This window comes from Mytilus galloprovincialis, chromosome 4 (assembly GCF_965363235.1).
Source record: "Mytilus galloprovincialis chromosome 4, xbMytGall1.hap1.1, whole genome shotgun sequence".
Classification (NCBI taxonomy): Eukaryota; Metazoa; Mollusca; class Bivalvia; order Mytilida; family Mytilidae; genus Mytilus; species Mytilus galloprovincialis.
Genome location: NC_134841.1, coordinates 75,866,827 through 75,894,196, shown reverse-complemented (window position 1 = coordinate 75,894,196; position 27,370 = coordinate 75,866,827). Strand labels below are relative to the sequence as shown.

Below are 27,370 nucleotides of genomic sequence, written 5' to 3'. Positions count from 1 at the left end.
TTAATGACAAAATCGCAATAATAAATGCATGCAATTATTTCTGAATTTACAGTAAACAAATGCTAAAAATTTTATCTAATTAGAGGAGTTCTATATATATTTAATATTTCCTTATGCAAGTTATGTACATGTATTGCCTAATGAATACTTATGTCTGTAAATTTAGAAATTTTTATAGACTATTAATTATGCTAAACAATGAAAAAATATGAAAATTAATTATCATGTTTCCAGAAAATGCTACAGAGAAATAACACAATCTAAATACCAAAAAAAAAAGAGAGTTTTCATTTAAGAGAAACCTATTTTTGGCAATAATAAAACAATGTAAAAATTACAGCTGACTGTATGCAGATTTGACCTTGCAACACTGTTGTTTTGGAAACATTTTATTCTTCATACTTCCACAAAAGGTAAACTTAAAAGCCAATAATAAACTGTCAGTAAGAATGATGACATTTGTTTATTGCAATATTTAATATTTATATGCACAACAAAAAAAAAATCAGTCCATAATTGCTGATCAAATAAGTCCCACATAAATATGATGATTTCCATGACTTGACCATTTAAGAATCATGTTCCTAAATTATTAGAAACCAAAATGTTGACATCCAATCATCATTCATCAATTCATTATTATAAGCCATTATAGTTAACTTTGTCACAAGTTAGCTAAGAATACATATTTATATACTTTTTTAGTGACCTCAATATCAAAAGAAGTCTTTTCACCCCCAGGCACATTATCCATCAAAGATTGGTAAAGATCTCATAATAGCTTAAAAGTGGGTCTCATTGGGGTCTAAGCGTGACGCGGGATTGCCGATTTTTTATGAGCGGGACACATGAAAGTCAAATTATTGTGTCGTGAAAACGGGAAATGAGGTCTAGCGGGACCCAGGAAATGACAAAAAAATGAGAGTTGCTTACGTACATAGTGTAAGCGGGATACGGGAATCTGACAAAACAGTAAGCGGGATCCAGGATCGGAACCCCCCAATGAGACCCCCTTAAAATTTAGCTGAGGAACAATTTGAATTTAACCAGATTATTACAGGGAATGGCTGAAACAGTCAATGAACATCATTTATTAGTCACATATTCTTATACAAAGTTATTCAAAAATTTTAACATTGCATGATTAACATATATATTTGCACTGTAAACATGATGTCACATCATAATTTTTTTTACAAGTTACGCTTTTTCAGAGAGTGAATACAAATATTTTCTCTTGACAGCATAATATTTTCATGATATATGCTTTCTGTTATCAAATCAGTTTTTGGAGATTAATCTTCTTTGCATTTTCAAATACAACACAGAAAAATATCCTAAAGTGGTACATTGGGAAATTTATATACGGTGAAGATAACTTTACATATCGATGTAGTCAACCTAAATGTGGATCTTCCCATGTCTTGATTAGGACAATTGTATTTATGGATAAAGTTGTCTATGAAAGAAACAAAAATTAGTATCCCACAAATAAAAGTACAATCTTAGTAACCCATCTCAATCAGAGATAATCAATTCAAAGTTAGAATTACATGTATTACTATAAGGATGGCCAGAAAAACTCAGTTTCAAAATTCAATATAGTCCTCTCAATTAAAAAATAATTGATGTAAGGGATTTATTAAACACAAGCCAAAATAACAAACATTCATGGACTAATTTTAACTTTGAACAAAAAACTAAAGTACACTATAAAACATTTATGATTGTAAAAGTGCATTGAAATTGACTTGTTGGCTTATATAGCGTACTCAATATTTTATTTCCAATTACATGAACTGATATAACATTTTTGACAATTTTACTTGTTTTTAAAAAAATCAACAAAAATAACAAGTAGAATAAAATCAATTTAGACTAAAAAAGTTATTTCACTCATAAATTTCTTAATATAACATTGAGGGTGAATAATTCTTTTTGGAACTAAAACTCTTAAACAGAACTCATCAATTGTATAATATATATGAATATTCATTTTCCCTTATAATAGTACATTAAATAATGTTAATATAAGAAATGGTGTTTTATCTTCTGCCTCGTTTACTTGGAGGTCGTTCTGATGGTGGCGATGACCTTCCTCCTCTTCTGGGTCCCATCTGTTGAAATGGGGACCCAAATTTGATATTTCTTAGTTTATTTGTCATTGGAACTTTGGGAGAATTAACTACTGGTTTCTTTCTCAAATCATGTGGGGGAATAGCAGTTTGCCCTCTTGTCATTGGTCGATGTGGTGATGGTGATCTACGATGAAATGATGGTGATGGTGATCTGCCCCTGGTAACAGGTCTATGTGGAGGTGATCCTCTATAAAATGGTGGTGATGGTGAATGAGCTCCTCTTGATAATGGGGGTGAAGGTGTCCTCCTCATTCCTGGTCTATATGGTGAAGGAGATCTACCTCTAAGATATGGTCTCCCAGGAGATGGTGACCTCTGACCTCTAGGTATGTAGGGAGGAGGTGATGGTGTTAATCTACCACCAGGGTAAGGTGGAGATGGTGACCTATGACCTCTGATTCTAGGTGGGGACATTGATGGTTCTCTTCCCCATGGTTCAGGAGCCATCATGTGTTCTGAAGGAGACAATGATCTTCTCAGATACTCTGGTGGGGGAGACTGAGGTCGTCTCCCCATAGCGAACTGAGATCGTCTCGGTGGAGAGTCTTCTAATAATTGTGACGATGATCTTCGTCCCCTTGTTCCAGGATAATATGGCGGTGATTCTGATCTATCATCCCACATGCCAGGAGAAACTTCTCTCACTGGAGACTGGGGAGAAGGAGATCTCCCAGGTTCTGGGAAATAATATCGTTTAGTAGGTGATCCCTGTGGTGACCATGAACCTGAGTTTGCTCCTTCAGGAAACTGCCATGAATTCTGTCTTTGCCATGTACCTCTTGTCATTGTGGCACCTCTTCCTCTTGCCTTGAATCGTCTGAAAATATATAAAACCTACATAATTTCAAATTTGTGATATTATAGGAAGGTAACACTAATGAGTATAAATTTTAGTAGATACACATTTCAGGACAGATATCATTAACATAAAATCAAAGTTCAAAAGGTTTACCAATTTATTTGAACAAGAACCTCAGACACATCTTCACATCAGGAAAACAAACATTGCATCAGTCAAAAGAGCATGTTTCAAAGGTAAAGAGAAGAAAGTACAGAACTTACAAATGTTAAAACCTGCCAAAATACCAAGCCAGGAGCCTGTAATCCATTTGTTGTTGTTTACAATTATTCTGTTTTGTGTAATGTTTTAATTATAAAACAGGCCATTTGAATCAAAACAGTTGGCAGGCCAAATTGAGTTATAACTTTTAGATCAGAAGTTATGTTTTGTTCTACAATTTCACTGTATATTGCAATGTGTTGAAAAACATTCAATACAATTAATAAAACAAAAAAGAAAGACATGGTTTCTGCATACATATTGTAAACTGAAAAGTGGTTTATGAATTAGTTTCTTATTTGTCCATCTTTTTGCCTCTTGACATGATAAAATATGATATGATTATAAATCATAACAATCGTAAATATTCTATTATATTTTACCACCATTGTAAAACATTTCTAGCTTTTTAAGAGGAAAAATAGTAGCATTGATAAAGATGAGTTTTAAATTAAACCCAAAGATCAACATAATCAATTTTTAATATCAATATAAATAAATAACATGCCTGTCGTATTTTGTCATTTTTGGAGGCTTGGCTATGCTTGGAACATCCATACTGCAATAAGAAAAAACATATAAACAAAACTACAAACAACAATATGTCATTTTTGACTCAAAAACAATAATTAGCTTCTGCTAAAAAGCTGACACGTCCACTGTAATTTTACCGGGCCACGTCCACTGTATTTTTGTCCATCTGATGAGTTGAGCCTTTTTCAACTGATTTTTATAGTTTGTTCTTATGTTGTACTGTTATACCACTGTCCCAGGTTAGGGGGAGGGTTGGGATCCCGCTAACATGTTTAACCCCGCCACATTATTTATGTATGTGCCTGTCCCAAGTCAGGAGCCTGTAATTCAGTGACTGTCGTTTGTTTATGTGTTACACATTTGTTTTTCGTTCATTTTTTTACATAAATAAGGCCGTTAGTTTTCTCGTTTGAAATGTTTTAAATTGTCTTATCAGGGCCTTTTATAGCTCACTATGTGGTATGGGCTTTGCTCATTGTTGAAGGCTGTACGGTGACTTATAGTTGTTAATGTCTGTGTTATTTTGGTCTTTTGTGGATAGTTGTCTCATTGGCAATCATACCACATCTTCTTTTTTATAAACTCATGCAGATCCTATACTGTAGATCATGTGTTTGAAGACAATAGAATTTCTTGAATAAATGCAACATTGAGCATTTATGCTTGTACATTATTCAAATGATATTTATTAAAATGAAAATTGAAAAAATGCAGCAGTTGTCATCTCTTGTTCTTGTAATAAATCCCCAGGTTGTTTTGGAAATTTCATTTATTTCAGTCTATAATCCAGTTTTTGCTACTGTAAAATGGGAACATATGTCACTGAGTACGAGACAATATCCTATGACCTTCAGTAGTATGCTAAATTCTAGTATTAAAAGTACATACAGCTTTTAAAAATTTATCCATTTTTGAGAATAAATATTGATTTTTTTTTTGGCGAAATGATCACTCCCATTCTAGAACAGACGATGTTGAGTTGTTTAGTAAAGGAATAGCCTTTTTTTTGTAATGTTGCAAAAATGAACAAAACCAACAAACAGATAAAACTTAAACAAGAAAGAAAAATACAAGATGATACATTAAATTTATTGAAAAGTTTTAAACTGGCGATTTCTTGTTTTTCAATCAGTCTTTTTTTCTTTATATTTTTATGCCACTAACAAATTTAAATTATCACAATATTATATTTCATTATATTTAACAAATATTTGAAAACTTTGCAAAAAGTAAATTGCATGTTTGCATTATAAATAAGAGTATTGTATCAAAACTACATGGTCAATTGGTATATGCTCAATATAAATAAACTACATGCCTCTCATATTTGGTCATTTTTGGAGGCTTTGGTATGATGGGAACATCCATACTACAATAAAAAAAACCTTATGATCAACACTACTAACAGCAAATATACAGATGTCCATTGTGACACATAATTATTTGATTAACAGCTGACAAACTTCATCAGCTGCAAGTTATGTGGTATAGCTATAGGTTGTTTAGTTAAATACAATTTTAAAGTGCAAAAATGACATAGGTACAGAATGAACATGTACCAATATATTGATTTAAGGTACTGATTTTAACCATTTCATCAATGTCTAATTCATTTATATTATTCCTATTGATGATGGACTTATTAACCCATTTTCTGTTGATTCATTATAAGATGAAACGTTTGAACTGAAGTATGTCTTAGTAGATTTCCTTCAAACTTCAATATTTTACTGAGGATCTAAAAAATATTTTTAACAATTTTCCTTTATATTCAAAGTATTATGGTAAAAGTAGCTTGAAAGGAAACTTATAAATTGTAAAAAAAATTTTGGCTCTTATTGAAGTATGTCTGTATGGTCTAGCAGATGTTTTTCATACTTTTTTAGACTATTGAGCATTTCTTTAGCTGGTTTCTTGAAAAACTAGATGCTCCGCAGGGCGCAGCTTTATACGACCGCAGAGGTCGAATCCTGAGCGGTTGGGGCAAGTATGGACACAACATTCAAGCTGGACACAGCTCTGAATTTGAATTGTGATTATAAACATGTAAAAATAAATAATACAGAAGAAAAATATTTAACTGGCTCAGAACTTGAATTCAGAAAACTGATAACAAAATTTAGATTAAGTGACCATAATTTATTAATAGAAAAGGGAAGATACCTTAAAATACCAAGAGAAGAAAGATTAAGGTATGCAAAAACTGTAAACAAATTGAAGATGAAATTCATTTCTTTTTATATTGTAATAGAAACCATAATAATAGAAAAGTTTATTTTGATTTTTTGATAAATGAGAATATCCACTTTTTAAATTTAAATGACATAGATAAAATAACATATATACTCAACCCAATTTCACACATTCAGGTAAATAAGCTAGGATCCTTTTTAAAACAGTCTATTGAACTGAGGACAGGGGACTATTAAAATATTTACTTTTATTGTGTATATTAATGATGTTGTTGTTATTTTGTATTTTTATTTTGTTATGTTGTGTCACATACTATAAATATGTAGTTTTATGGCAATAAAGATTTGGATTGAATTTAATTGAATTAAATAGTTGACACAGCATAGGTTTCTGACACAGAATGAATGTGGTCTAATGAACTTAAATTTTTTTTTGCTTTTGAGCAATTCACTATGCTGTTGAATATTAATCCTCTCAAAAAAAATATATTTGAAGAAATTTTCTTTTTAATATTTGAAATCTGAAATGAGAAAAATTGAACCCCCCCCCCCCCCCCCAATTTTGTTTTCACCTCCCCTTTCCCTTATTCCAAAAATGATCTCCATTCAAATTTCTAATGGAGTTTAAATTTAAATACATCATAAAATATTAAAATATAAAATGACATACAGTCATGGTTAAAATTAATATTAATAAACAGTAACTTCTAAAAATAAATTTACCGCTACACATCTCAAGACAATCATCATTTCTTAATACATAATTTTCAAGCAGTGTAAGGGAGGTAATCAAGTAATCAAACATATATATAACAGTGATCTTTAAATTTTAATTGATTACCTCCCCTTCACCAGGCCATTCATTAGGAGGCGGTACCCGGTACTTTTACCCTCCTATGCTATTGACAAGTACTGCCTAAATGTAGGAATTTTTTTATAAGATATTCATGAAATAAATTGAAAAGTACCACCTAGAAACGTGGAAAGTACAAGTCAACATGAAAGATAATGAAACCCCTGCTTCACTGCTTTTAAATTTTCTAAATTGTCCTTTAACCAGAAAAATCCTTGTTTTCCCCCTTTTTTTGTCCCTAATTGCTTGATGATTTGAATCATATCAGCCCCCACCCCCTAACCACTCCTTTGTGATATGAAAACTTGTGGTAAAATTTCAGAGAGATTTATACACTTAAACACAAGTTATTGACTGAAAACTAAACAAAATGTTTATTTTGGCCCCAAATTCCTACACATTTGGGACCATAATCCCCCAAAATCAATCCAAACCTTCTACCTGTGGTATTAAACATTGTGGTACAATTTCAGAACAATTGAAATACTTATACATGTTATACACAACTTTTTTGTCCTGACACTAGATAAATGCTTGTTTTGGGCCCCTTTGGTCCGCTAATTTCTAAACCTTAGGGACAATAACCCCCAAAATCACTCCCAAGCTTCCTTTTGTAGTTATAAACATTGTGTTAAAATTTTATTGATTTCTATTAACTTATACTAAAGTTATTATCTGGAAACCATCCGTCTTCGGACGACGCTGACGACAACGTGATACCAATATACGACCACAAAATTTTTTGCGGTCCTATAAAAAGGAAAATGAACCCTAAGGACACAGATGATGCCCCAGCTTGCATATAACTTTATAAAGGGACATAAAGGGAATTAAGTTTCATAACTACTGGTTGAGGTAAACTAAAGTTGGAGACAAACTAAATATTCAGCATTTTTTCTATTTATAATTTTAAGTTGCATAACTCTAAAAAGGTAAAAGCGATGCAACACGAATTCAAACTTGATCTGTTTTATGATAATAAACAGTATGTATAAGTTTCATTACAATGAAAAAAGGGAAAATCAATTTTGCGACATATGTATGTAAGGAAGTCAAACAGACAAGTGTAGCACTTAATGCCCCCTTCACAGCAGCAGGGGCACACACATCATTCTGTAAGATTTCATAGAATTCTAAGATGTTTTGACAATATAATTGATGTTTGATAAACTTTTATTGTCCTGAAGTCTTTAAATCAAAGCGCTGTAAGCGCTGAAGGCAGTTAACCAAAAACCAAGGCAAACGTAATTATGAAAACTGTGGCAATGTTGCTTCAACATTAAACATTCATATATAGTACATTTATGTTTATCTAATGATTCAATTATTAAGGCAAATAGTTCATATGTTATCAAGGTTTCAAAAGCAATGCATATATCAATGTATATTTTTTATGGTGAGTCTGCAGTGGTACAAGTTCGCAATAATTGCAGTTCTTCTACTTGGTAGTTAACGTTGGTTTTGGTTGACTGCTAGTAGTACAAGTTGACTTAGTATGAAAATGTAATAGTATGAATGGACTGGTTTCCCTGGAAATAAAACTAAAGTTTGTGTTCTATAGTACATGTACAAAAGGTATGAGACAAGAATCAGACAAATGTTCACTACTACAGGGATCCAGGGCTTTCCATTGAAATTGAAGTAGAAGGCTCAATTAAAATTAAAGGCGGCTGTTACATGCGTTCGGCAAAGCCGTACGCCCACTAAGCTGTAAGCTTGGTGCCTTACGGCAAGGGGTGTGGGGGCCGCTCAAGGCCCCCAGAAGCTCTGCCATAAATAGAGCAAAATCCTGCATTCTCGCAATCTCCCGGCACCTATTATTTCATCTTTCAAATGACCATTTTTTATGTATGAAATTAAAGAAAGAAAAAAAAATCTCAAAGAAATTTCATTTTTTTTTAATGTTATAGTTTTGTTTATTTTTATTACCTTATGCTTAAAATTCAGTTACTTTTAAAGGAGTTTTATTTATAAAATAATCTGGTTTGTTAGAAAACTTGATCGATTTATTTTGCATAACTACGTGCATTTGTAAACAAATGACCCCCTTTTCTCTCTAAAGACTGTTTTGCGTATTTAAATCATACAATTATTTCTCAAGCATTGATATATCCTCTGATTTTCTCTTTTTTGTAAACTGTTCAATAAGTCGGATACATAAATCATTTGGAAATGTTATTCATTTGAGGTCGAGTCGACAATATTCTACTTTCGTTTTTGACCTTGATTCTCTGAACACCACGTGGGCTTTGAAAAATGAACTTCAATAGATACTGTGTTCCAGATTCTGAACAATATGATCTACTACACTTTCTTTAATTTGACTGATATTATTCCATAACATAAGATTGTCATCCTATCTGATTGTCTTCATGTTTTAAACGCCAAAAATAAGCCAACGAGTTCATGACCATCGGAACGTCTCTATTGTTATCGTTCAATGACCACCGGAACGTCTCTCTTGTTATCTTTGAAAAGAAACGATGCATTCTTACTTTAAATAGACAACCAATCAGTGACCTGAATTCATGTGAACTATATTTAGCCCAAGGTAAACACTGACTTTTCATCCCTTGTTTATCGTGACCGCGACTTTGCGACAATACGTCTCTCGGCTGCCTGTAAACATTTGAAAAAGTTATTTTTTCTTTTTGAATTTATATATATATAGTGAAGTAGCCGGCACTTGAAGCCACCGCAAACGGCGGATTTCCGCCGGCTAGCGGCTTCAATGGAAAGCCCTGGGGATCAAAGGTGAGGTCTGACTGACCTGCCCATAGTAAATGTAAATGATTTGTTATTTTGTCCCATACATGAATATACAGTGTATATGGTTTAGGGGTGGGGATCTCTTCGGTTTTTAAGTTCTCAAACAGGAGGGATAGGGTGACCCCAGGGACTCCCCACTATATTTCATTTAATTAGTTATATTGGACCATACATGAATATATATTGTTAAGGGGTGGAGATCTCAACCGTTTCCAAGTTCTCAAACAGATGGGGTGGGGGACCACAGGGACTCCCCCTATATTTCATTTGATTTGTTATATTGTCCCATACATAAGAATATATGGTTTAGGGGTGAGGATCTTGACCATTTCCAAGTTCTCAAACAAGAGGGTGTACAGTGACCCCCGGGACTCCCCCTATATTTCATCTGATTTGTTATATTGTTCCATACATGAATTTATATGGTTTAGGGGTTGGGATCTCGACCGTTGTAAAATTCTAAAACAGGAGGGGTGGGGTGACCCCCAGCAACTCTCTCTAATTATTTCATTTGATTTTTCATATTGTCACAAATATGCTTATATATGGTTAAGGGGTGGGGATCTCGATCGTTTCCAAGTTCTCCAACAGTAGGGGTGGGCTGACTCCAGGGACTCCCCTATATTTCATTTGATTTGTTATAAAGTCCCATACATGAGTTTGTATGGTTAATTAGGGGTGGGGATCTCAACCATTTCCAAGTTCTCAAATGGGAGGGGGTGGGGCAACTGCAGGAATTCCCTCTATATTTCATTTGATTGATTATATTGTTCCATACTTGAATATATATTGTGTTTAGGGGTGGGGATCTCGACCATTTCGTAAGTTCCCAAACAGGAGGGGGTGGGTGACCCTAGGGACTCCCCCTATATTTCATGTGATTAGTTATATTGTCCCATACATGAGTATGTATGGTTTAGGGGTTGGGATCTCATCAGTTTCTAAGTTATCAAACAGGAGGGGTAGGGTGAACACAGGGACTCCCCCTATATTTCATTTGATTTGTTATATAGTACAATACGTGAGTATATATGGTTTAGGGGTGGGGATCTCACCCATTTCCAAGTTCTCAAACAGGAGGGTGTACAGTGACCACAGGGACTCCACTATATTTCATTTGATTTATCATATTGTTCTATACTTGAGTATATGGTTTAGGGGTGGGGATCTCGACCGTTTCAAAGTTATCAAACAGGAGGGGTAGAGTGGCCCAAAGGACACCACCTATATATCATATGATTTGCTTACATTCAGGTATTATATGATATAGACATTAAAATTTGTCAAAAAGTAATTTTGAGTTTCTGTATAAATTTTTTTATGCTTTTTCTTTCTTTCACATGTATCATTTGGTTTTCAATTCTAGTGTTTATATTCATTTACCATACATAGATGTATTTTGTAACCTGCCTGGATTATTTTTAGTTGATCGCCAAAACCCGGAATTACCCTTATCCACATCCAGAATCGGATCCGATTTTATAATTTTGTCTGAACGGCAGCCATTGTTATTGTGTTTACACAATGTTGTTTTCAACTTTTTGTCAGACAGATACAATTTTACACATTATTTGTCGGCGATTTTCTGTACAAAGCTAGCGGTTGAACAAAATAAACATCGCTGTCATGAATAATAACAATGAAAGTAAGTTTTGAGATCGTTTATTTGGAGACTTTGGTGAAAAGGTTTGCAAAGTTATTTTTTATTTTCATTTAAGTGGAAGGTGACTACGTCGGGCGTAGCTAGAAACCGAGTAGTAATTCTGCTTGCAAAAGTGGAAAGTCGCGGACCTCGGACCACCGCTAATTTGAACCCCTGCTTCCAAATTGAAAAGATGCGAAAATTTCGTCTTCTGTAAGTTCTAATTTGAAATTGCCGCCTACAGCATGAACAGTTGAACTTATTATATATATAATAGACTACTGACGTAGTTGTACTACGTATTGATGACAAACAATATTCCTACGACTTTTGCCATTTGGGAAATTTAAACAACTTGTCTTAAGAGATTTTCGGCAGTTAAATATTTCATACAAAGTGTTCTTTGATATCTTAGCCAAAAGCACAGACCATAATAAACTACACAAGGATTCCTCTTAAGCACTACTTCCTATGTGAAACTTCAAAACTTTTTGGTGATTCCACGATTATTTAAGGTTTTTCTGGTCATATTTTTTGTAATCCAGAATTAAAAGTATTCAAAAAGTGTTTAATTAGTTATATATAACATAGTAGCCAGCTAGGTAATAACAATGGCAAGTATTTCAGCATTTATTGGGTAGAACACAAATCTAGGGTGCTCGCATAAAATAGCTTAACTGCATAAAAATGTTTCACAAAGTTAATGATGTCTGGTATAGGTTAACATTAGACTATCTTATTGTAAAATGCAAAATGTACCAATGAATAAGAACTTTTTTGTAATTTGGAAATTTTGGAACCCACAAAATTAAATAAATCCAGAGTATGTTGTAGGGAAAAAACAATCTATAATATATACCTTGAAGCAGCTCTTTTCTCAGCTTCACCAAAGCTCACTCTGTACAGATTTTTTTCAATCATCCTCTCAGCTTCTCCAAAATCAATCATTTCAATTGGCATCTTTCCCTTCCTGCGTTTTCTTCTACCAAATTCATCAACAGATGACCCTGATGACCTTGACCTAGACCTAGATTTAGACTTTTCTGAACTTGATGATGAACTTGACCCTGACCTTGAGTATGAAGAACCTCTGCTATGTACTGATGCCAATGAGGATGATGATATTGGACTAGGTTGGCAGTCTGATTCCACTGATCTAGACCTTGACCTACTTGAATGTCTAGACGATCTTGAAGTTTCTGATTTTCTGCTGGGCTGTCTTTTTCTTCTAGGTTGTTGCTGGCTTTCATCTTTTTCAAATGCAGCCCCCGGAGAGGAGTTTCTTCGCCTACTACCACTGATATTTGGTCGTGGCTTGTATAGGTCTGATTCGTCGTAACGTTGAGATTTCTTATGTTCTCTTTCGGACCTTAAAAAAAATAGAAATTGTTTACCGGTATGTCATTTTTTAAAAAGCTTTGAGCATAGCCTTCTCCTGAACATCTTTTCTATTTTGTTTCATGTGTAGATTTGTGCATAGCCTTCTGTTGTACATCTATTCCTTTTTATTTTATGTGTAGCTTTCTGCATAGCCTTCTCATGTACATCTATTTTTAAATTTCATGAGAAGCTTTGTGCGAAGCCCTCTCTTGTACATCTATTCTTTTTATTTTATGTGTAGCTTTGTGCAAATCCCTCTCTTGTACAACTATTTTTTATTTGCATGTGAAGCCTTGTGCATACACTTCTCTTGTATATCAATTCTTTTTGTTTCATGTATGGCTTTGTGCTTGAAGTCTTCTTTTGCAATGTTTTGTACATCTATTCTTTTTTGTTTCATTGGTAGCTTTGTGCAGAGCCTTCTTCTGTAAATCTACTATTTTTTATTTCATGTGAAGCTTTATGCAGAATTGAGGTATTAATCATTCTATGTAGTGTTATTTCAAAGTAAACGCAACACACATATCTATTATATAAGCTTAGGCAACAGCAACTTGAAATTAAGTTCTTGTGGCTTTTAGAAAACAAAATAAAGTGCAAGTTTTGAATATAAAATTATCTATATATGAAGAATATATATTGAATTTGTCTAAATATCAGTCGAACAATATATATTGAATATATACATGATATATGTCAGATATATCAGTAATACCTACATTCGTAACACTTTAATTTTGGTGTTTTTCAAAAGCTTTCAGCAGAATCTTTAATTGAATTTTTCAGATGTAGAAAAGCTTCTTTTAAATTAAATCATTAAAACCCTGATCTATGAAATACATTACTACACACAAATCAAAAGAACAAAAAATAGATTTATGTGGCCTAAGGTTACCATTGATTCTGATTTCTGTATGAATTTTGATCTGTATACTTTGATTCACTGCCTTGTCGTTTTCTCTTTGTCCCTTTACTTGTGACTTCAGAAAGTGACTCATCAGATACATCACTAAGTGGACTAGTGGCTCTCCGAGCACTCTCAGAACTATCAATACTTTTTCCTTGTGTACTGGACACAGAGTTATCTTCTACTTGTGCACTAGATGAATCTTCATCTATTGTTACAACTTCAGTAAAGGGTTCATCTTGAGTTGGTGTAGGAGGCGTAGATGGCATGTCTTCCATAAAAACTGAAACGCAAATCAACCAAATATGTGTAAGTGATTAACTACTGTGAATTGATTTATTTTTTGTTGGTACAAATGTACCAATTTTCATAGATTACCTTTTGAGTCAAATGAGGTAAAAAGGACCTAAAATCTAATTAAAATTGACAAAAAAAAAATTATTTTCATAAAGTTTTCAAGATATATATGTCAAATTATTTTAAAATTTTCTTCAAATTCTGAGTTGATCATTTACAACCACACACCATAAACCATCATGCACCTACAGTATAAAATTAATATATTTATTTTTACATAGCTATATACATGATATAGTCACCTTCAACTTTTAATTGTGTTCCATCTTCTAGAATAACCTCCCCTTCCATTGTTTCACACACTTCCTGTGTGTGGAAGTCTGGATGATTTTGAGACTCATCCACTATATATTCAATATGATCTGTAACAATTGTTTCTTCAATAGTTGGCTCTTCAAAGACAACTTCAGAATAACTTTGACTGGAAAATGGTTGCTTTTTCTCGTTGAAAATTGATGTAAATTCATCTGATGTATACCTGCATAATGAAAATACATGTATCTGCATTATTATCAAAAGTAAAACAAAAATGTTAATTGTAAACATTGCAATATATAAACATTGTAGCATCACTGTTTCAAATTAATCATTACTACTGTAGGGACTAAACTATTACAAATGCATTAATAAATGTGACAAAATGAATATCTCAGTAATGAAAACTTACTTTTATAGCTGACTTTGGGGTATGAGTTTTGCTCATTGTTGAAGACCATACAGTGACCAATAGTTGTAAACTTTTATGTCATTTGGTTTCCTGTAGAAAGTTGTCTCACTGGCAATCATGTCACATCTTACCGGTACTTTTATATAAAAAAAATCTACTTCCAGTCTCCAACAGGTATAGAAATAATTTCCCCTTTTCATGCAATTAAAGAGTTTTTACATTGGATTAAATGTCTTTGCTCTATCACATTGACAAATTAACCTGATTTGTTTTCAAAATACTAGATGCTGACAAGAGCAGGTTTTTATAAAAGTAAACGACTTTTAGTGATACAATGTACTTATAAAAATAGGTAGAATATAACTTTGTCATGTTACAGTTGCATTTTTATATAGAAATGATAAAATGCCTGTAAATCATTTAGTTGATATGTTTAATATATAAATAACAATGTGGAAATCTGGTATAACATTTGTGTAAGCAGATAATGTTTAATTTACCAGCTGAAAATAAAAAGATCCTTTGGTCTTTTAATCACTCTGTTAAAATTATCCATCATAAAATCAATAATAAGGGAAGCCAATGACTCTCCCTATTTTCAATAAAGCATGTATTCTTTACAAAATAAATGTGTATTTTGAAGACTGAACCTTGACCTTTAATGGTTTACATTTATAAATTGGGACTTGGAAGGAGAGTTGTCTCAATGGCACTCATACCTCATCTTCCTATATCTATTTAAAAATCTATGTTTGTCTACCTTCTATTTCTTGTCCTCTGCCTCCGTAATGCTGCTTTTTTTTCCATAACTTTCTGTTTTGTAAGTTCCATTTTGAGCTCAGCTTTTGTTTTTCTTTTTTTCTTTTCCGGAGAACTTGGTACTTTCTCAGGACTTGATTCCTCTAAACTGTCTGTCCTTTCTATCCTTTCACTAGAATCTGTTTGAGCTACAATTAGATTAGTTTTATTAATTCATCTTTCGTTCATGTGATACCTCATTAGCGATGATCAGTTCATTTCATTTTAAGATGCTCAAAACACTATTTTCTACAAATTTCTAGAATTTAATTTGAATCAGTTGTGTCCTCATTAAAACTGTAAAGCCAGAGGAAAACCAGTGATATAAATATAAGTAACTCGCAAATTATCTCATGGATAAAGGTGTAAAGCCTGTAGTAAATAAGTAAGCCTACAGTAATCAATTGAGGCATAGTAACTGATAAACTTTTAATAATTTTATCGATGGAAGAAACTTCAAAAGTCTGAATAAAACCAGTGACATAAAGCGATCAAGGATTTTCAATAATAAATGAACACATTAATTTCCACTTTTCAATAAGGTGTAGTGTCACATCTTCTCTAATACCCAATAATTAAAATGCTCCATTAATTCTACACTACATAACCTTAACACCTTGATAGTATGATTTAACATGTTTACCTTTATCTGTGCTTTCATCAGCTTTTTGTTCCTTAATTTTCTTCCTCTCTTCTCTTATTCTGACCTTTTCCTCTTCTCGTTCCCTTCTCTTGGCTTCAAGCTCAGCTCTTCTTTGTGCTCTTTTCAAATACCGTTCTTCTTTTTCTTTAGCCTTGATTACAACACATGACAATTATTTAATACCATGCATAAATATCCTCATACAAAACATCAATTTTACAAAATACTTCATCTTCTAAAAATATTCCACCACAGTATGTTTTTACTATGAAGGAAGGTTTCAGAATTAAATTATTCAGTTGTAAGTAAATGTTTTGAGTAAAGATTGTCAAATGATTTTTTTTTTTATTTGATGTTTAAATGTTAATAAATAATTGAATATAAATCCAATTCGATGAATTTCTATTTAATTTTTTTTTTTAAATTTGAATATCAATTGAGGAAAAAAACATTTTTTTTTCACCTATATGTGCAAACAAAGATCAGAAAAAAACATTTATGAATTATTTTTCTTCTTCATCACTGTTATTCACTTCAATAACATCAACCAAAGGTGAGTTTTATACAGAATCACCTTGTGCTGATTACATGTTGTTTGGTTGCTGTCTCATTAATTTTCCATCCATATCCCTTATAATTATATGACCAGTATATACTAACTATTCCCTCCCTATCCCCTATACATATATATAACCAGTATATACTAACTATTCCCTCCATATCCCCTATACATATATAACCAGTATATACTAACTATTCCTTCCATATCCCTTATAATTATATAACCAGTATATACTAACTATTCCCTCCATATCCCTTTAATTATATGACCAGTATATACTAACTATTCCCTCCATATCCAATATAATTGTATGACCAGTATATACTAACTATTCCCTCCATATCCCCTATACATACATAACACTATATAACCAGTATATATACTAACTATTCTTGATTTCCTGACTTCTCTAGTTTCTTCATCCTCACTATCACTATAGTTGTATTGCAGTGATATTAACTTCTTATGTTTAGAAGGGGAGACAACTTCTACAGCAGTTGCAACATCAGAAGTAGGTGGCAGGGGTATAGACAATTCAGGGTGACTAGCAGGTGTTTCTTGCTCAATATCTGTACTGGTAACTGGATACACCTCTGCATCTGTGTGGGTAGTTGGAGGTACCTCTGTTTCTGTACTGGCAGTTGGCTTTAACTCTTCCTCTGGAACCTCTATGTCTGTGTTGGTATTTGGAGGAACCTCTGTGCTTTCTATATCTTCAACCTCGTCTTCACTTATATCTGGTGTTTTGTCTCCAGCTACAGATAATGGACTTGCCTGTGGTCGCTCTGAAATAATGAAAGGAAATTAATGTTAACATTTTGAAGTGTGTTAGAATTTACAGTATTTAAAAGTAGGTAAACACCAGTGCACAAACAATCACCTTGTATCCTTTACCATCATCAAAAAAGTATTTTCAACTGAATTTCTTCAAACACAATTATTTTTCCTCAATTTATTTAGCCTATCTGAGAGTTTCAGTTTAATGTTTATATTCTATTACATAGAAAGGAACTTGTGTGTTGTGGATATTTACTTTTGTGGTTTTTCCAAAGTCTGCATACATTCTTTGATAACATTTGTAATTCGTTAAACAATTAAATTCATAATTCCCCTGTACCCACAAATTTTATAAAAATTGGTATCAAACAAAAATTAATGAATCGACAGTATTCAGTTATTTTTAGCGGTACCAGTTTTAGTAGATTGAAGAAAACTTGTATTTTCTTTTTGCATACAAGCCTATAAAATATTTGTAATTTGTTGGATAATTAAATTTTTATGGGGTTCACCTGTAAAAATGAAATCCAAAAAAATTTATATCCCATGTAAAATAATAAATTCATAGTACATATGTTAGTTCTTTAACTTGCATTTTTGACTTGCTGTTTGATTGATGTGAAACTTACAGTACTTATTATCTATATATAAAAAGAACATAATTTTGTGTAATATTTACCTATATATTCATCATCTTCGGAAGCCGATTTATCAGAATCAAACATATCATTATCACTCCCACTTCCCAATTCATCAAAGTCACATGATGATAAATCACTGGTGTGGACAGAACTTATTGTGATATCAGATTTCTGGTCTGCATCAACAACCTCATCCCAGGCAAATTTATAAGGTCTTTTTGTATCTTGGCTTCCCTCATCATCGTCTTCAATATCCATTTCATAGCTTTGATTACTGTCCTCATTCTCAACAACAATATCCATTTTACTTTTCACTTTGCCTGCACCCCTGGCAATAGGTGGGAGTGGAATATCATAAGTCTCCCCCTTTTCTTCCTGCTTACTAAACAAAGCTTTAGTCACTTTGTCTTTACTTTCCTCTTTTGGTATAACAACAGGTATATCCTCTGTCCCTGGGGGTGGTGGTGTTGGGGGTAGTGGTGGTTGGGATGATTTTGGAGGAGTGGGTGTGTCAACAGCTGTTGTCTGTGTGGTTGTTGTTGGGGTACTAGGTACTGGGGGTATAGGAGAAACAGCAAACTGACTGGATGTGACCGTCGTAGTGGTGGCTCCTGAAGACATAGGGGGTGGGAATGGAATTCCTGGCATCCCTGGAATTGGCTGTGGAAACATGAAATTATTCCAATATGGGAACATCTGAGGTGGCATTCCAAAGGGTGGAAATCCACCAAATGGGGGAACCATTGGATAATTTGGCATCATGCCACCAAAGGCAACTTGTGGTGGCATCTGTTGAGTCCAGATAGCTTGTGAATATGGTGAAGAGAAGGTTGGAGCAGCTGGTGTTGTTGATTGCTCTCCTTGAAAACTACTGGGAGTACTAGTTTGATTTTGTTCTGAAAAATGAAAATTTGAAAAACAAAATTATTTAAATGTACAAATGTAAACAAAAGCAAAAGTTTAAACATGAAAGTAGTAAATAGTTCAGTTTTGTTCTTGAATTCAAGTTCACTATATATAAGTATAATCTTCAAAGAGTAGAAAAAGACCATTTGTAAAAAAAAAAAATATATATCTAGAAGGCTTAAGATTTGTTATGCAGTGAATGAAGAAGTCAAACATAAAAATCAATTATGGATACCTTACTTTCATTTGGATTCACAATGTATTGTCAAATAGCGATTTCTTGTACAGTAAAATAAGTTTATAAAAGATGTGATGGTTGTTCAAGTTTTATATGTCACCAAATAAATTTGGTTATTTTTACAATTGTTTTCCAACATAATTCAAATGAAACTAAATTAAAGTATCCTACAAAATCATGTATATGTGTCAAAGAATTTGACAAATTCATCTGTAAATAAACATATTGTCTTTTCTACATGTATGTAATTTTCATTTTGGGTCTATATTCCTATTTATTTCCATTTCCCATCAGTTTCCCCTAAAATATGACAGTTGTTTACCAGCTTGAGACAAATTTATGCTCATTAAACTCTGCATCGTTTCTTTCTGTTGTTGTTTCTGTGCCTCTTGTTGGGCTTTTCTTTCTTTAGAATCAATGCCTAGATGAGTACAAACAACTTCATCAATCTTTGGCTTAATCAGCTGAAGTATTTTAGGATTTATGACTTGTTCTATCACCCTTTCTACACCATTAGCCAACATCCCAGATCTGTAAAACATGTGAAATTTTTTTCATATAGTAATTGTTTGTTTTTTTTGCGTTTTCATTCAAAAGCTGTATACTTTTTTTTAGGATGTTTAAATGATAATAATTTCAGCCTACAAACTTACAGAAATCAAAGTGCTTGAAAGCACTGAATGGTAAAAATTGCTTCAATTTATCAGTGGGAAGTAAATTTAAATATTGCATTGGTTGTTGATTTAACAGCTACTTTAGACAATGGAAGAAAACTCCAATTTTTAAGATGAGGTTTAAACAATGACATAATTTATATTTTTATAATAGATATTAATTTCCTGCACCTTGCAAAAGTTATGTCATTTTCTTGACAAGTGAAACATCATTTTGAGCCTTGAATATCTGAACATATATTACATTGGTAAATTTCTGGAAATGTTCATGGATAGTATGTATAGAATTTTATGGTCAATGCACTATATTTTGTGTATCAAAAAAGGTAGTGATCAGCCTTAGCTTGAAACATTTATTTAGATATCAAGTCAGTCCCATTTCATGCAATCTTTACCTAAAAAATAGTAATTCGCTTAAATTCATGGTTAAACATGCATGCATTCCATTACCAATGAAATATACAAAGGTTTGACCCTTCAAATCCTTTTTTTAAACCCACAGTAAAAGTGTTTTCTTATACATGAGAGAAAATACCAAATTAGTTTGCTTGCCATAGCATGCTGTGATCTTTAAGTAGTAAACACCCATAACACACATTGTGCATTGAATGACTCATACTGAAAGAAAGTTGGTATTTGTCCATAAAGAAAATACATGTATAATAAAAGTTCTTCCTTATTTCAGCTAAAATGTGCATGTATTAATCACATGAATGGGAGACAACTCTAATCTCACTATGAACCTTATATGTAAGTTACTAACTTGGTGAATGTTAGGGAAATTTCTTGTTCAAAATATTGGTAATATACATGATACACAATGTAAGACCATAGGAAAATCTTACGCAGTAATTTGCTTTCTTAAGTTGTCTCTCAGCTGGTTTTTGTTGAGACTTGGACTCCATTGTTGTCTTGATAGAAATCTGGATACGTATCCTTCAACTCTTTGTCTCAAATTCTGATAGGCTGGCTGTAGAAAAAAATTTAATTTGTTATCAAAATTCCATGATACATACCCGTACATGCATAATATTTGTAAAGGTATTCTGCAAAAATCTGTAGCTTTCCTTTAAACATGTTAAATTGAATTATGCTGTGTTCTTTGTACATGTAATGTTGACAAAAATGTAAAATGTGAGTGCATTAAGCAGAATAATATTATGGCCGGCACATGGAAATAAATACATTGTTGTAATGTCAAGATGAGTTCAATAGCCGTGTTGGTTTCTTTCTCCTTTCTTTTACATATCTTAGATCAAGTTAGATAATGAATTTGCCTTTTGATCATCATGATCATTATTCATTTCTTCAAAATAATTCACAAAACACTAATTTAATCTTAACAAAATCTGTATACTTTTAAAAATGTCACACAATTTTAAACATGTTAAATCAATCAAAGAGCAGATTGCCCTGAGGGATACGATTGCCATTGTTTTTATTGATACATGTATTAGTTTTATTTTTAAAAATAATTCAACTGCACGTGTAAAATGATGCTCGTAACATGTAATTTACGTAATCTGAATAGTTATTCAACTTTAAAAATAGCCAATCCTTAATACAAGTGTATGAACAATGTACTTATTGTGTTTTATTTTTGTACTATCAATTCCAAGTTTACTTTCCACAGCAGTCACTGAGAGTGAGAGAAGGTATTTCCCTTCGTACCTTATCACAGGTCTATTTTCCTACGTGAATTATAGGTGAAACCCCATTCCTAACTCTTTAAATATTTAATTTCCTTTTGGTCAGTGGGCATGACTCCTTTCCGTACACATTCTTCTGTTTAAATTGTGATCAGTTTAATACAATACGACGTCTATCGACAGAACGAGTTAATTTTTCTCGACGAATCGTTGTTTGACGAAAGCTACTTACGGAAGGGAGACAACTCAAAGCGATAATATGGAAGACTTCATTTTGGCTGAGGGGATGTTCTAGTTACACCTTTACGTTGTGGACTACATTTATTTTAATTTAAATGATGCATATGATTTAAATTATGCAATAATAAACCCTCAATAGCAGAGAGACATAGAAAGGATCTTGTGAGTTTCAAATTAATCAATGGAGTGGGGAGTGGGGAATCCAGAGCAACCATTCAATCTGATACCCCTTCAAGTCAAGAAAACTATACTCCTGGGTATAATTACCTTAACAAACCCTAGACTTGTGATTTGTAGCAAGGACGTATATTAAATGTTAATTAAACCACATCCATTGCTTTATGGAAGTACAATATCAAATATCAGTTTCATAACGGTGATATACAAAAATGTATAAGAAAACTCCACTTCAGTTCTTATATGACAGAAATAGATTTATTGATCAGAATTCAGAGAACTCTGGTATGTTAACTGGGGAATTCCCTCTGACATTTCTAAATTAATAAAAACACTAAATATAAATACTGCTTAATTCTGATTTTTCGTGTTGTTAAAAACACGCATACAAGTCAAGGGAAATATCAAAACATGTCAGAAGATTATGAGAAGAACATTATAGGACAGTTATTTCAATTCAATCCTTTTGTTTTTTATACCATTTAAAGCAAGACAATCTCAAGAATCTGAGATGTTCCACAATGTTTAGAATAAAACGGTTGACGTGAGGGCATGGCCCTGAGTCAATGGTATAAATCTACAGATTGCTTAAAAGCAATCGTATCCCAAACATTTCCAAAAAGACAAAACTTACCAAAACATGTTAAGTCAAAAAGACAAAACTTACCACAAATTAACTTATATCTTTCTGACACTTATTCTTTATTTCATAGCAATTATTATGATTTAATAAGGGGAGGAAGTCCTCTATTAACATTTTTTATTAGAGCGTCACTGATGAGTCTTTTGTAGACGAAACGCGCATTTGCGCAGAAATCTCTTTCTTTCTTCCAGTCTTGTTTGTCGTGAGACTTTAAATATCACTTACAACGTTAACTGGACCAACATCAGAAATGTTACTGCATTTCTGTTTCTTTTGGAACATTAAAATATATATGAATTAAAAAAAAAATTGACACAGACTTCGTTCCCTTTCAGTTTAAAAAGGTAAAGCCTGCCTCATATTATACACTTAAGCCACTTTAAATACATTGTACATACATGTAACTTACTACATGATTAAGAAAATTAATCAATCAAATTTTGGTGTAAATGTGGGGAGTGTATGTGAAGGGGTAAACTAAAATAATTTTGGAGCAAAGGGACCCCAATTAGACCCCTTTCAAGTTCATTCTGATCACTGGAAAAAATTCATCAATTAGGCACTCCTTTATGACATCATTTATGATTTATTAGATAGGAGGGATCGCCTGTATCCCTGCACTATTAACATTCATCAAGCGTCTTAGTGATTGTCATTGTGCATGTTGTGCAGGATAAACTGAAAATAATGTTTGTTTTGTAAGTACTTAATCGCAATTCCCTAATGACAGCAGTTCTGAATCTTGATTGTCAGTTATGAGAATGTAATTTGCTGAATAATTGGTGCAATATAGTATTATAGTTTTCCAACCACTCGCTCAACATTGGAACGGAAGTGATGATGCCCCTAAACGTATGAATAATGTCCACTAAAACCAGACTTTTTGACAGAAATGCATCGAACTTGAAAGTTGTCTATCCGTTTTTTTTTACTAGTTTATACTAGCTATAGGTCCTTGTACAATCTGTTTTAGCTTGATGTCTCATTATTGTTTCAAAATCACGGAATCTAAGATGTTGTAGCAATGCCATGTTGGATTATATGACATGGCAAATAATGTTACTAAAGAAGAAGTATATATATCTCCTTATGTATGTGTTTCTGTTGTACCTTAAAATTATTTTGTGTTCTACCTTTGTGTCAACATCAGCTAAACATTCTTTCCTAAACTGATCAAACAGTCCTTTCGATTTCAAAGCGTCTATGATATCTTTAACTCTCCTTTCTTCCTCGGCATCTGTACTCGTACTTGAGCTCATTCTTATTGACAAGAATGTTTAAATAGTTGATTGAGAACCATTTCATTTTGTAATTTCATTTTTCATTTTTTTACCGGATGACGCCAAGATATTCTAAAATACGTCCAATGACGGATTTTTAAAACTGTTTTCCGAACTATAGACGAGAGGCCCTATATGGGATCTAAAGTTCAGTATTAATTGAAAACGGACATGGGGTCATTGCAATATGTTGTTGTAATTGAACGTAATTAATTTAAATCTTACATGTAATTTGTTTTGGGATATAAAAAAAAAATATTACAAAGAATTCAAAGAAATTAAGTTACATTGGAAAAATCCGGAAAATATATTGTGTAATGTGTAAGTCATTGAAACTTTAACTTCATTTGGAATCAGCATATTGTCCAACAACTTGCCAAAATAAATAAGTCTTTAAAGTCAGAAGAGGTGCGATTCTATGAGTATATGACTTTTTAAATAGCCAGTACTCCTCTTTTTTTTGGGGGGGGGGGGGGATTCGCGGTCAATGCTTTTCGGTCAGCCTAATTTGTCCCATGATTTTAACTTGTTTTTGTTAAAGCTATATTAAACAAATAAGATGCTGTAATGATGAGACTTATGTATACTGTCGAAGCACGACAGCGTCTTGAGTACTTCATCATAAGCCTGGTAGCTTTGAACATGTTTAAGCATTGAAATATATCGGAAAATTGATGAAGTTAGGTGAAACTCGTGAGAAAAGTACTGCCGATGATGCAAAACTCACTTTCCGTGACAATAATGCACTGCAACATACATATATACTTAAACATTATGTCCGAAACAAACATTAGGTAACGTCCAGAGTGGATCATAAATACACATATTTTACCATAATCTATATCTTAGGCAAAACAAATTACTAAAGTTAAAATAATGTTTTACTAAAAGTGTCTACAAATTTAGTCGCTCTACACTGTAATCATGGCTTTATAACTTATATGATATATGTTTGGTTAAATTACCGGAATTCCAATGAGTAATCAATGTTCTTCACTAAAATTTATTTTAGAATCTTCAGAAATACTGCACTAAAATTTATGACAATATACTGTGACAAATAAAGAGATATCATGTGGTATGATTGGTAATGAGGTTTGCATATAGTTACAAGTCAAAATAACTGAATAGTTGAAGCTTTTAAACGTTCAGGGACGTATTTATAAAGGTGAAGAAGAAAAAAATCTGGCGATTCAAACCTTGGCATATTGATAGAAGACCAATAAATATTCAGTATGATAGACCGCATATGCTGAGTGCTCTTCTTTATAGGTGCTATGTTTTTATGTTAGTTGTGTTTATATGTTCTTCATACCGATCTACTAAGTTTCGCCATTTGCAACTGACTTTTACAGTTTACTTTAACAGGGCGGTTCCAAGTTTATTTCCATTTATATAAAGGAAGCCAAAATCTCACAAGTATCGCCGAGCGGAGCGATGCTACAAATGGACGGTTTCGTTATGTTCAAAATAATATATTTTCCAATCACAAGAAGGAAGCCCCATCAATATATCTGTCTTGTGTTGGACTGTTTCACCATGCACTGGTCAGATTAGAGTATATTGGTGTAAGTAAGTACTTATCCGCCAATCTACAATTTAATCTACATGATAATTAAGGCCTTAAAAGCCAGTATGAAGTTCTGAAAATGGGAAGGATGTATCAGCTTTCCATAAAATGTCAGCCTGATCTTTTTGACAAAATTGTCAAGCCCATTTTGTTGTATGGGTCTGAAGTATAGGGTTTTAGTAATAATGAGGTATTAGAAAAGATAAATTTAAAATTCTGCAAATTGCTTTCAAATCTGAAATCCTCAACACCAAACTATATGGTTTACGGGGAACTAGGTCGCCATCCGGTTGACATAGATATAAAAGTTCGAGCAGTATTATTTTGGGCAAATTTGATATCCGGTAAACGAGCAAAGTTTTCCTGTATATTGTATCAACTTTCTCTCCATATGAATGTTCATTTTAACATGCAGACCAATGAATTCTTTTTGTCAAAAAAATATTTCAATATATATGTGAAGCACAAAATTTTATAGATAAAGATTGGTTAAAAACTGTGATAAAGCAAAGACTGGTAGACCAGTTTCTTCAGAATTGGAATTCGCCTATTTCAAAATTCGGCAAAAGCTATTAACTGGCTACAAAATTTTTAAGAAAAACTGGGAATTTGAGGATATTTTGAACTTTAAAGATGCCGTTGTTCTTTGTCGATTTCGAACGACCAATAACAAATTGCCGACTGAAATAGGAAGGTGGCAAAATGTACTGAGAGAAAACCGTGTTTGCCATCGGCTATGTAAAAATCGACAATTTGGTGACGAATATCACTATATATTGGTATGTACTTTTTTCGATCAAAAACGTACAGAGTATTTATCCTCCTATTTTGTACAACGACATAATACATTTAAATTTTCGGAACTAATGTCGAGTACACGAAAACCAGTCCTGAAGAAACTTTGTTTATTTATAAAAAATATTAATACTTGTGTTTGTCCTCCTGGCTATATAGTGTAACCTCTCTCCTTGTTTTGTATGTATTGTAAATAAATCAGTATTGTTGTTATCTCTGTACTGATGTAATGCATTGGCTTTATGAGAATAAAGATATAGAATCCTGAGTGGTTTGTGCATCGTTGGTTCATCCCGAGTCTGTCATATATTTATTTTTCGTAAATTATATTTTTATAAAAAGAAATCATATTTGTTTAGGCAATGGCTATTTTGCCGGAAATTTGCTATTTTGCTGCACCAGCTGCAATATAGTGAATTTGTTGCCAGCACTGGGAACATAGAAAATATAGTATTTTGCTGGTATTAGGTCAGCGGAAGCCAAGTAAAAAACTTTTTGTTAACACATATGCAATTCAAATAATAGAATATTATTTCAAAAGCAAGTAAAATTGAAACATTTTTTTTTATTTTTGAAGCTAAGTGATTGACTTATTATTGTATAATGTCAGTTTATCAAATATATGATGTAATGAGATTTTTAACTTAACATACAGTTAAAAAAATCTAAGATTTTATTCTTATGCATACAGGTAGCATAAGAATGAAATGACTGGTTTAAGAAATAATTTCTTCATGTTTAGATATGATTTCATTGCAACAATTGATTACTCAATATTTTTTTCTTAATATTAATAGTTATTTATTTACAATTTCACATATTCATATTTCTAAACAATTGTATGTGTCTCAAATATTGTCAACTGTTATTCTTATATAACTACTTGTATATATCAGAAATTATTTGATTCTTTAATTCAGGTTGACAGTCAGTGCACGTTTTTAAAAGAAAATATTAAATTTCACTATTTTACAAATTTACTATATCAGTGCGGTGCAAGTAAAATATATATCTTTGTCGTTCGAACTCTGTTAGGTTGCTGTTGTATTGGTATTCATACCACGTCCTATTTTACACCTATAGAAATGTTGTTTATGTATCATGATGTACGTGTGTGTGTGTCAGTGTGTGTGTGCCCACGGTGTTTGCGCGAATGTACGTTAGCTACCTTGACACATATCACCGGTCACGGGTGTCTTCTTTATACATCATATATCTACGTGAACAATGAACTGATTATAGGCAGGCGATACATTGAAAACATATTCAATGATTAGG

General features: G+C 32.6%; 1 protein-coding gene across 3 annotated transcripts; it reads right to left on the bottom strand.

The window, feature by feature from the left end:
- Positions 1-83: 83 nt before the first annotated feature.
- On the bottom strand, positions 84-23,799 carry LOC143072969 (uncharacterized). 3 transcript variants are annotated; one of them, XM_076248158.1, is made up of 13 exons: positions 23,581-23,799; positions 20,584-20,708; positions 19,387-19,595; positions 17,959-18,816; positions 16,890-17,287; positions 15,941-16,091; positions 15,260-15,446; positions 14,075-14,310; positions 13,464-13,758; positions 12,048-12,557; positions 5,051-5,101; positions 3,707-3,757; positions 84-2,955 (listed from the first exon to the last, which is right to left on the bottom strand). In XM_076248158.1, the coding sequence occupies exons 1-13, from the start codon at positions 23,704-23,706 to the stop codon at positions 2,046-2,048; spliced, it is 4,107 nt and encodes a 1,368-aa protein (XP_076104273.1). In that variant the 5' UTR covers positions 23,707-23,799; the 3' UTR covers positions 84-2,045. The 3 variants fall into 3 exon arrangements, with proteins under 3 accessions (XP_076104273.1, XP_076104274.1, XP_076104275.1); XM_076248159.1 differs by having other exon boundaries at positions 13,503-13,758; XM_076248160.1 differs by lacking the exon at positions 5,051-5,101.
- Between the last annotated feature and the right edge of the window lie 3,571 nt (positions 23,800-27,370).

Excerpts from the sequence above, each read along its gene's own strand:
- LOC143072969 (XM_076248158.1), bottom strand. The coding sequence starts at position 23,706 with ATGAGCTCAAGTACGAGTACAGATGCCGAGGAAGAAAGGAGAGTTAAA. Across the intron at positions 20,709-23,580 it reads TAGCTGATGTTGACACAAAG|CCAGCCTATCAGAATTTGAG; the intron begins GTAGAACACAAA and ends TTTTTTCTACAG. Across the intron at positions 17,288-17,958 it reads CGAAGATGATGAATATATAG|AGCGACCACAGGCAAGTCCA; the intron begins GTAAATATTACA and ends TCATTATTTCAG.